Source organism: Atta colombica, unplaced genomic scaffold (genome assembly GCF_001594045.1).
Source record: "Atta colombica isolate Treedump-2 unplaced genomic scaffold, Acol1.0 scaffold205, whole genome shotgun sequence".
In the NCBI taxonomy this organism is placed as follows: Eukaryota; Metazoa; Arthropoda; class Insecta; order Hymenoptera; family Formicidae; genus Atta; species Atta colombica.
In genome coordinates this window covers 2694859-2705799 of record NW_017259300.1, presented here as the reverse complement: position 1 = coordinate 2705799, position 10941 = coordinate 2694859, and the positions used below count along the sequence as shown (strand labels likewise).

Sequence of the window (10941 nt, the reverse complement as noted above, 5' to 3'; positions counted from 1 at the left end):
CGGAAAGTTCGTGCCGAATAACCTATATAATTTAATAAATGTATACTAAAATTTAAATTTTCTGTGTTTTAATTTTCCTTCAACATCGGCACGAACTTTCTGGACAACTCAATATTAATTAACACACTTAAACATATTTGTTGTATATAATTTATTGCAAGTGTAATAAAAAATAATGGGCAGACATCAGAAAGGCACTATATGCAAACCTTTTACGAACTTATTGCTGGTATAAATATGCAGTTTCTTAAATGTACGGTGCTCCACGGAAGAAGCAATAAGAAGAGCAACAAGTCAGACTCTAGCCTCCTCCCCTGCGTACCACCAAGAAAATTAAAGACATGTTACTTGATCCTGTTCGCAAACTTATGACATGTATGAGTTTCGATTCGGTATGCGCTTTATTAAATCGCATGCATTAAACTTAAGGAACAAGCTTCATCTCAAAAGCAAATACATACTCATGCGTATTTATAAAACGAGATAAAAACGAGACAGCATTTACCGAGAGTGGATCCTGATGTCCTTGACGTCGATCGACGTCCATCGTAGCAATTATAATGACGACATTACACTAATAATGAAAACGAATCTTCTCACTTGTAAACTAATGGAACTACTTTTCAAAAGATCTTTTAGCAGAAGTATCTTCCTGAATAGCGCGAGACAAGTTCGAAAGACTTCCCTGAACTACTTTTTCCCTTAGGTTTCTACATTCCTTTGAATTATCATGGACTAAGTAAAAAATCCATCGTAACCGGAACAAGACTTCGCGCAAGAACCTCATTAAAGTGCGTCACAGCATTGCAGATTAAGCGAGGTTGAGCGTAGCCTCCGGTAGCCCGGGCTTACATTACAATCGAAGAAATTCCGTATCTCCGCGATTGGGATCGTTGAACGACCTCGAGTAAGTCGAACCAGTTCGATCTGCCCGACGTTCCCGCTTCATTCAATTCCCGCCACATTCTGACGATGCTTTAATTGTAATATCGTGTAAAAGTTTCTGTGTCACACGTTATAAGAATAATTACAACCTACCGGAGATTCGTTGTAAAGATTAAACGTTCGCTCCTCCCCATTCAGTAATCATAATCAGTTTCGAATCAAGGGCTGTAGAGTCTTCTTTTAGAAATTAATACACAGAAGAATGCACAAATCGAAAGATGAATAAATTAAAATTAAGATACAAAAATGCGAGAATGAAGATTAAATTTGTTGATATTTTCGAATAATAAAAGTATCAAATGCTTGTCAATTGTTCATTATTTTACTGGCACCTTGAAAGAGAAACGAGATACCTTCGTCGTTCATTTTCGCAAAGAGCCGATACGTCGACTTTTCTCATCTTTATGACGCATGCGAAAGATATTACCAAAGACAGCACGATGGATTTATTGAGATTTTAGAATCGACTGATGCGATCCGGGATCGACATATCTTGTCTCAGCAAGCGGATCCGCCTCGTCCTTCAGCGGTTCCTCAGGTTCCTGATTCGAAGACATCCCGCATGGCTCGCGCCACCGTATATAAGTCAAAACCAGATCGTGAGTAAGGTGCACAGCCCGGACAGTCCTTCAGCCAGCAAGGAGGTCGGCAGAGACACACCGAGCACGATGCAGGCCTTGGTAAGCACTATCGATCCTTCTTTCAGTTTAGAAGTTTTTTTTATGAATTTTTCCATTTTGAGGAACTTCAGTTCTTTTAATATCAAAATAATCTAAATTATCTTCTTTAAGCCCTAAAAGTAAACATTTCGATATTGGGCATTATATAGATTAGAAGATTAGCTTATAACAAATAAATAAATTAGCTTATAACAAATTGTTAGATATTTTGCATAATTGATATTAAAATTATCAAAAGAATTAAGATACATCGTTATAAATTTCAGTTAAACATAATTTTTAAACATTACAAGTATCTTTAAAAAATTACTCAAATTTATGTAATAGTGCATTTTGTAAGATTTTCTGTAATTTCACTGCATGCGCGCGCGCGCGCGTGTGTGTGTGTGTGTGTGTGTGTGTGAGAGAGAGAGAGAGAGAGAGAGAGAGAGAGAAATGTCTGGTTGAAAATGGATGAATTAAAAGATTCTAATTATTTTAAACAAAATTATTTCAATTAGAATTCTAGTAGACTTAATCAGAAAATTTTGATTCGTTTATTTTCAATATGAAATTTAATTAATTCAATCAAATATTGTTCTCAGTGTTGTTACAATATGTAAATCATTAAATTGATAAATTTTTACTTTTCTCTCTCCTTAAAAAAATATGTAGTATATACTTAAATAATAAAAATTAATTATCGATAATTCCAATATTGAACATAACGTATAATTTAGCAAGATATTAATTTTTCGTTAAATAGCATTTGTTGATTTTTAGATCATGTATTTACATCTACACTGTGCATGTAAGAAAAATCGCAGAACGTATATAGATTTTTGTTAGAAATTTTTTCTGGTTCTTTATAGTGTGACACTAAAAGTGAAACATCAAAGTCTTTATTACAGATGACGTCGAATTAAATAGCAGCAGTCCGGAGCGAATATTTGCAGGATTCGCGGGAATGATATACGAGCGTTATAATTTATTTGCAAGAGTTGTTCTTACGCGAGGCCTGTCGGTCTACTTGCTTTTGTTGAGATATAAAAGCACGGAAAAATATACGTGTGTAAAATCCGCGGTACGAGAGCGCGACCACCGCGCGCGTTTTACGGCGATGGAGTCTTCGCCAAATGGTACTCTTATCCAACATCAACGTAGAAAAGGATAGAACCCTGCTGTTTTTGCTGGCCTTTTGTAAGGTACTTCTATCCGGCCTTGCGGGGTACAACGTTACAACTGTTTCACAATTTTTTGTTCAACATTTATAGGTGGCTTAAATTGCTAGACGCGTTGCAGACATTGCAACAGTTTCAAAGAATTCTCTTTTAAAGTTACCCGTTTGAATGAACATGGAGATTTAAAATTCTAACCGTGGGTTGGAAACTACAATTTTGAAATTTTTCATTTGAACACATTTTTTTTGGAATACATTATTTTGTTTAGTAATTTTGTGTAATTTATCATTGAATAGAATTTGTTTAATGCCATATTATATATTATATTGTCTTTGTAACAGAGAATCAACTATTGATCTGCAGAAATAAACAGTAACATTATACACGAAAGAATAGTTTTGCTGAAGTATCTAAAATTTTAGCTAGATATAAATTGATAATAATTTTGTTGGACCGTCAAAATAATTATGTTAGAACGTCCAAATTGTTTGCTAGAAATCTCAAGCATGCAAAATGTTTGACATTTTGCATGCTTGAGATTTTTGAATTTTTGATTTTGAGAAAATTATCTTGTTCAACAAAACTATTTAAAATATCTAGTTAAAGTATCTAGTTAAACTTTTAGTTACTTTAGTAAAATTGTTCTTTCTGCATCAATATGTTATAATTTTATATTTAACAATATTTAACAGTTGTTAAATTACATGTTATATGTTACATTTATATTGATGAGTGGGAAATTATAATATTTATGTATTACTGTTATTAAATGTGTTCTGCAGATGTATTCAATTATTTTAATTATAATTATTTTAAGAAATTCTTAATTATCAACTCGTTATCTGTGAATAAAACTTAGGTCTTCGTCTGATAGACACTCGCCGATAAATTGCACTCGCATCGAAAGACGCAGAGAGTTTAAAAGGAAAAGTGTAGTTATTGATTCTTTTCTTCTTCTTATGGCTTCATTGCAAGTGTTCTCTATTACTTTTCTTCTTACCGAACAGCTCGTCGTCACTTCTTCATATTCTTCTATATTAGACCATAAAGAGCGGCAAGTATAAACTTACCCTGTCCCACACTTGCTTTGTCCCTACGTTCTTTACTGATATCGAGGACGTAAAAATTCATCGGATATTTCGTTATCAACTATCCACCGTGGTGAACATGAAGAGTCTTCTCTTTCTTTTGTCCTCTGAGAGAACAAAATTCCTGACGCAGTAATTCTCGCGGTATTCTACGAGAACATGTCCCAGGAACGTTCGCTAGCTAGTTGCGCGAGTAAATCCACTGACATGACGATTGCATGCAAAATGAGTGTTCCGAGGGCGAGTGTACTTACGATTTGCATTTGTTACGAGATAAAGCGTACTCGACCGAATTTTCTGTGCCGTGGAACGAATGCGCATAATGCACGTGTAATGTATCTTGCGTATTGCCATATCTATTTCTCTCGACGAATCTCTGATATCAAGTAACGAGATATCATTTGTAGAATTGAACCGATGGGAAGAATTATCACATTTAAATAAAAAAATGTATATATGTACATTTTTTAAAAAAGAATTTTTTAAAAATAATCTGAAGACAGAATTTTTTATGCGTTAAATGTATTTAATAAAGTAAAATTTCTAGAACATAATTTTTATTGACAATTCTTATTAAAGATGTATTATATATATTTTCTCTCATAATGAAAAAATGATGAAAAAGTATAGATTAATCTAGATCGCATTTAAAATTAAATATATACAAAAAGTTTAACAACGATTTATTATCTGGATCCAATATTATTTCAATAAGTAGTAGGTATTTTTTAAATCTGTACTCTAATAGAAATGTATTATAAAATAATGATAAAAGTCTTAATTTTTTACACAAGTGTTTTAAGATGATTTATATAAAGTTACATTGCGGTGCAGAGATTAGTTATTCTATAGATAAACAAAATGCTTATTTCTTCTAAATCTTTGTAACTCTCTGAATCGCAATGAAACTTTATATAAATAATTTTGAATACTTAAAGTACTTATACAAAAAAATTGAAATTTTTATTGTTTTTTTCAATTTTAATTTATAACAATCAAAATAATAAACAAATAAGGTACATAAACAATAAAAACGTGTTATTAAAAAAATATATTGGTAGAAACATAATTTTCTTATACATTTATTTAAAGTATAAATATTAACATATTTATGAAAAAAAAGATGATACATCCTTAATACAAATTTATAGAATATAAATTAATGATTTTATAGATATAAATTAATTAATGACCTGAAGTTTATACGAGCTCAAAAAGAGTACATGTACTCTTAAAAAGGTATGGCTGATAATTCTAACAGGACGATCACAGGAATATCGGAGTTCTATATAAACGAGTGGCAGGCGCAAGCAATAAGTGCATCGATATAGAACACGTACAATTATCGCTTTGCAATTTTAGCTGGATATGATCCACACGATAAAATATATAGAAAGTCTGTTCTTAGGTCTGTTCTTTAACTGAACTTCTTATATCGTTTATTTTTTCTCTTTTTTTCTCCAACGTGAGAAAAGAAAAAGAGGAAAAAGATGAACCGTGTAAGAAGTTCAGCTGAAAAGATCATAGATCTATTCTTTTAAGCTAAACTTCTTGCATGTTTCCTCTTTTTATCTCCAAGATGGAAGAAGTTCAACTAAACAGGCTTAGAATAAAAACCGTAATCGCATCGTATCATACGAACGTAAATCTCGATCGAGGAAATAGTTTCGAAAAACGGTTTAGTTCGTCTAAAATACACGGATTAAGTTTGGCGTAAGAAGTAATAAGAGTAGAAGTGTATGAATATGCAATTGTAGTAATTTTTGATATATTTGTAACATTGGTTGACAATCTTATTGATTGATTGAGCGTAAGGAATGGAATTGGAGTAAAAAAAACTTATTTGTATTATAGGAATTAGACTAATAAATTAAGAGAAACAAACCTATTTTTGGTGAAAATGAATCTTGGTGCTTAATATTCATATGCAAATTTTTGCTGATAAATTTTTCAGTTTCATTAATTGTGTTATCGATTCGGTTTGTCGGACTTGAAACTCAATCGCAAATTAAAGTTGAAATATTAATATCTCAAATTACATTAATCAATTTAATAATGATGCTAATAAACATCTTAAAAATTTGTAAAGAATTTATTGCAAAATATTCTTGCGCCTATATTTAGCTCCCTTATACAGGAAATATCTTAGATACTTTATTCTTACAAGCTTATTCCGTATATTGTAAACGGTATATTGTAGACGACCACTTCCACGTGTGGTAAAAATTATCTTGGATGCTGGTTAGCTTCCGTATTCTCGAGGTAAGAGCCTATTGTTTGAACTCTGCAGATTCCAGTTTTCGCGATTCTTGGCGTGACGGTGGGCGCGCAGCTGACCCTGCTGCCCTACGCTTATCTGGCAGATCCGCTTCCGGTGTACCATCAGTCGCAGGACACGCGTGCCGGAGTACACGCGTACAGCTACGCCGGCGGCCCGTCTGCCAAGGAGGAAATCCGGGGTCTCGACGGGGTCACGCGTGGCTCCTACAGCTACGTAGATGCGCACGGTATCCTGCAATCCGTCTTCTACGTCGCGGATGAGGACGGCTTCCGCGTCGCGGCGACAAATCTTCCTACAGACGGTAATCTACCGCTCGAGACCAGCGAGGTCCTGTTAGCCAGGTACACCCACCCGCAGGAACTCGTGAAAGCCACCACCGAGGAGGAGAAGGGACACTTAGTGAGTCGTAGGAAGCGCAGTCTCGAAGCATCGACCGATCAAGATCATCAGACAGAAAATCCAAGTTCCCAGGAAGATCAGGCCTCGGATCGAAACTCGGCGGCGATCGTCTTACCGAAGAATTCCCACGAGCTTTCAGCGCCGGAAAAAAAATCCGACAAAGGTCGAGTCAATCGCGACGCCGCGGGGTCCATCGTTGCGCCCGTATATGGTCTGCTAGACTCGGCTCTGATCCCGAGATTGACCGGAGCGGCGATTTCTCATCAGAGCCGCGTCGATGTTCACAATAACATTCGTTTGAAGGCCGTTCAACCTATCAAGACGAATCCTGTCGGAATCCTGTCGGAACCTGCTGAGACTGTGATCCTTCCCAGTCAGGTACCTTTGGCGACCTCTCATCAGAGTCGCGTCCAGGTACATAACAATCTTCGCGTCGAGGTGCCGGAAAAACTCGTCAATGTAGAAACGATCGAGGTTCAGCCGCAGATAGCAGAGGCAACCGCCGTCAAGTTGGAACCGCTTTCGCTCGTTTCTGATTACAACGAAAATCGGATTCAGTTTCACAGAAATCTCGGATTGGAGGGCTCAAATCGCAAGGATGCCGTGAAGATCGATGCGGCACAGCTAGCCATCATCGAAACGCCGATCGCCGCTGTACATGCGATTCCGGTCGCCAAGGAACCAGTTCCTGTCGTCATCAATGAAGCAGTTCCGGTGATCACTAAGCAGGCACTTCCGATCCTCGCCAAGGAATCGGTTCCTGTCGTCGTCAATGAAGCAGTTCCGGTGATCGCCAAGCAGGCACTTCCGGTCCTCGCCAAGGAATCGGTTCCTGTCGTTGTCAATGAAGCAGTTCCGGTCGACGCCAAGCAGGCACTTCCGGTTCTCGTCAAAGAAGCGATTCCGGTCGTCGTGAAGGAGGCTTCACTTCCAGTCGTCACTGCCGTCTCCAATCAGAATAGGATTCAAATTCATCGCAATACCAAACTCGAAGCTGTACCGATCGCGAGCGAACCGACCTTATACTGGGCGACTTCCTATGCTCGACCGATCAGTACTTGGCCGATTTTAACACCGATTGCTCAATCTTCTCAATATCGCCATCAGATACACTCGAACGAGAAAATTGAATTCCCAAAATAAGAATTCGGCCGTTTCGTTCGTTGATGTCGCGAGAATTTTCTTTGCGCGGTTTATATTTATTTTCATTGTTCATCATAACTTTTAATAAATTTTTCGTAACATGATTGATAAACAATTTTTTAATTTGGCTCTTTACGAAATAGATTCAAAATATCTAAACATTTTATAGATATTTCATAGAATATTTCTTTAAATGAATCTGTATTTTTATTTTTTTTTAAGTAAAAGTGATTGTTAAAAGTAATATTGAAATCGCAAAATTAATCGTAACAAAAATCTAGACTTTAAAGAGTCAAAAGAAAACGCGCGGATAAGTCATTCGCATCATGCTTAAATAATTAGAATAAGATTATATCTTCAGCGAGAGTTTCATGAATGATTGATTAATGACAAGTTCGTTCATGATAGCTCGCTCTTTAGATATCATTATTCGTTCTCGTCTTGCATTCATTTATCATGTAACAAGCATCTTACAAATTTGTATTAAATTATTGTACGATTATACGATCTTCGTCCGATTCATTAAAAACGATTCATTAAAAAATCGTCAATCTTTTGTGTAATTAATAATAATTTTATGTAATAAATTATTACGTTTCTCTTATATAAATTATCACCTTCCTCCATACATAAATGTTTATATTCTTTTTCCATTAACGTCAAAACTCAGATAATTCTCATTTGATGACTTTTGATAACTCAATTGAATGCACGTTCCTTTTTATTCTGACGAGTCAGATTCAACTGAGTTTTTATCTACAATCTGCATAAACTCGACTTTATTGAATATTGTTAACTCACATTAAAAGTGAGGTTTATAAATCTGTATTGTGATGAGATAACTTTGTTTGTACTAAAATAAGCAAGTAGTAACATCATTATCTGAGTATAAAATATTTATAACTTTTGATTCATTATCAGTATCACTTGTGCGAAAATAAAAAACTATTATTGTATTTGAGCTTAATCGAATCTTTGTCGTTCGGATACGCTGCATAATGCCAACAATGTCGATCCGGATGAGAATTTAAATTGACATGTTCAACTTCTGCGAGAACAATGAACGGAGTGGATCTCCGACTTTGAAGAATAATAAATGCATTTATTCAAATCGCACCTTTAATTAATCACGAGTCCGATTCGTTCTCTTTGAACGCGGAATTTACATTAATTCCTAATCCTGGGACAGGGTAGGTATTTTTTTACGACTGACTGCGTCGGACAACTTTGTCGTCGCCGCTTTATGTTCGATATGAAAATTGCGACCTTGATATCGGATTCTTATCGTCGCGAATATATTATGTTAAAACGTTAAAACTTTCATGCACGAATGTCGCATGTCCGTTGAGTAATGATGAGATTAACGGGGAAATATACGCGAGCGAATCCAGCATGTGTCCCGTGCACTTACCCGCGTTCTTATGACGGAAATTTTTCTAAGTCGCGTATTCGCATGCCGGAGAGAGACATTTGACAGGATTATTTTCTGCAGGTGGTACTGAATGCTTCGGATACGTTGGGTCGAGTTTTACGAGCGAGATGTAAGAGCAAGGAGAACGTTTTATAAAGATGTATCGATTTAAATATCAATGTAAATATCGATTCATTTCAAATAATCTTATCCGCTTCTCGGATTTGTAAAATCATTATCTTGAAATAGAAATTCGTATCTGCTTTTGCAAAAATTTATATCGTAATTACTTTATAGTTTTTTATTTATTAACCTTTATGTATATATAATGTTATAATTATATCGTTCGAACTCCACCAATAGTATTATTAAATTATTATTATATTATTATATATAATTATTACAGAGGGAATAATTCTTGTAACTTAAATTATTGTACAATTTCTAAATGATTGTAGTCATTTTTTTATATAATAATATATAATAATATATAAATCATGGATATATATTGGAAATATATTGTAATTCACAGTGTTGAACAAGTTATTATAACAATTAAGTTGTTAACAATTAAGTTATAAAAATTCTTTAACTTTGCAGTAAAAAGTTAAAAATTTCTATTATAATCTATTAGACAGAATCGAAAGTCTAAAAAGAATCTTTTTGTTTTCCGACTTACGATATAAATTCCTATTACTGTTCTAAAGATATTCCTGGGAGTCCCAAAAGATTTTACTTTTATGTCATCAATTGTGATTGTGAGCTCTTTATCAGATATAAAAGATAATCTTTTTCTAGTCTATATATGAATTCGCAATATAAAATCGAAATAATTTTCAGATAGTATTCTGAATAAGAAGTCAAAAAGTATTTTTATAGGATTATATTTTGACTACTAGAAAGGATTTTTTTTTAGTTTATTTCGAAGATTACGCTATTTCACTTAAAAAGATGAATACTCTTTGTGAATTCAAATGAAATAAATATAGGGATGAACATAACGCGTCCATTCCTAAAATCCCATTTTACCTTCAAAGGAAGGTAGAAGCACTCAGGATGTCGTAAATGTATATACATGACTGTTTGCAAAACGACGCCCGGATTAGACCAACGAGCAAATAAACAAGCATCCATTTATGGATGAGAGGATCAAAAGGAGGCGAACGGCGATTCGAGATCGGAATTTGATCGGGGAACACATCCGCTAGCGAAATCTGGGATAATTTCGCGCTTGTAAAGATCGTTACGAATTTCATACGAACCCATTTTCTCGACCGCGATTCACGCGGGTTATTTTCGTGTTGCATACGCACGTACGCACTTATGTGCGTACATGCGTGCGTGCGTGGGCGCGCATAACGGATGATTCGTGAGAAGGCCGTTGAAACGTTCCGTAGATTATTCCGGATCGGACGCATTACGGGCGCGTAGTAAGTACCTAGTAATATTCCTTTATTGTCGAACCTCGGTGCCGCCCTTCGTATTAGCTTTAATAAAACGCCGTATAAATTCTCGAGATTTTTTTTTTGCCTGCGCGCGGATTTAGCCCATGAGTATTTGTAACACGGGAGTGTGGTAAATGCGAAATAATAATGGTCGCCATAAATCACGCGCGGTTCCAATATTTCTATCGGGACCAGAGAGCTACGTAGGAGATAAATGTAACGCAGGTATACGATGCAGAAATGGAATTGCCATAAACCCGCGGGTACTTTGTCCCTTAGGATATTATATTGTCCCGTCCTGGGAGGAAACGATATCTGGATCAGAGTTTCAGAGAGCTTCGGAGTATTATCTCGCAGGAACACGCCGTAAAACATGCATGTATTAGATT

The 10941-nt window shown here is 35.4% G+C and overlaps 1 protein-coding gene across 1 annotated transcript; it reads left to right on the top strand.

The window, feature by feature from the left end:
• Nucleotides 1–1547: 1547 nt before the first annotated feature.
• On the top strand, nucleotides 1548–8300 carry LOC108687329. The gene is made up of 2 exons (XM_018193030.1): nucleotides 1548–1625; nucleotides 6164–8300. The coding sequence occupies exons 1-2, from the start codon at nucleotides 1614–1616 to the stop codon at nucleotides 7694–7696; spliced, it is 1545 nt and encodes a 514-aa protein (XP_018048519.1). The 5' UTR covers nucleotides 1548–1613; the 3' UTR covers nucleotides 7697–8300.
• Nucleotides 8301–10941: the final 2641 nt, after the last annotated feature.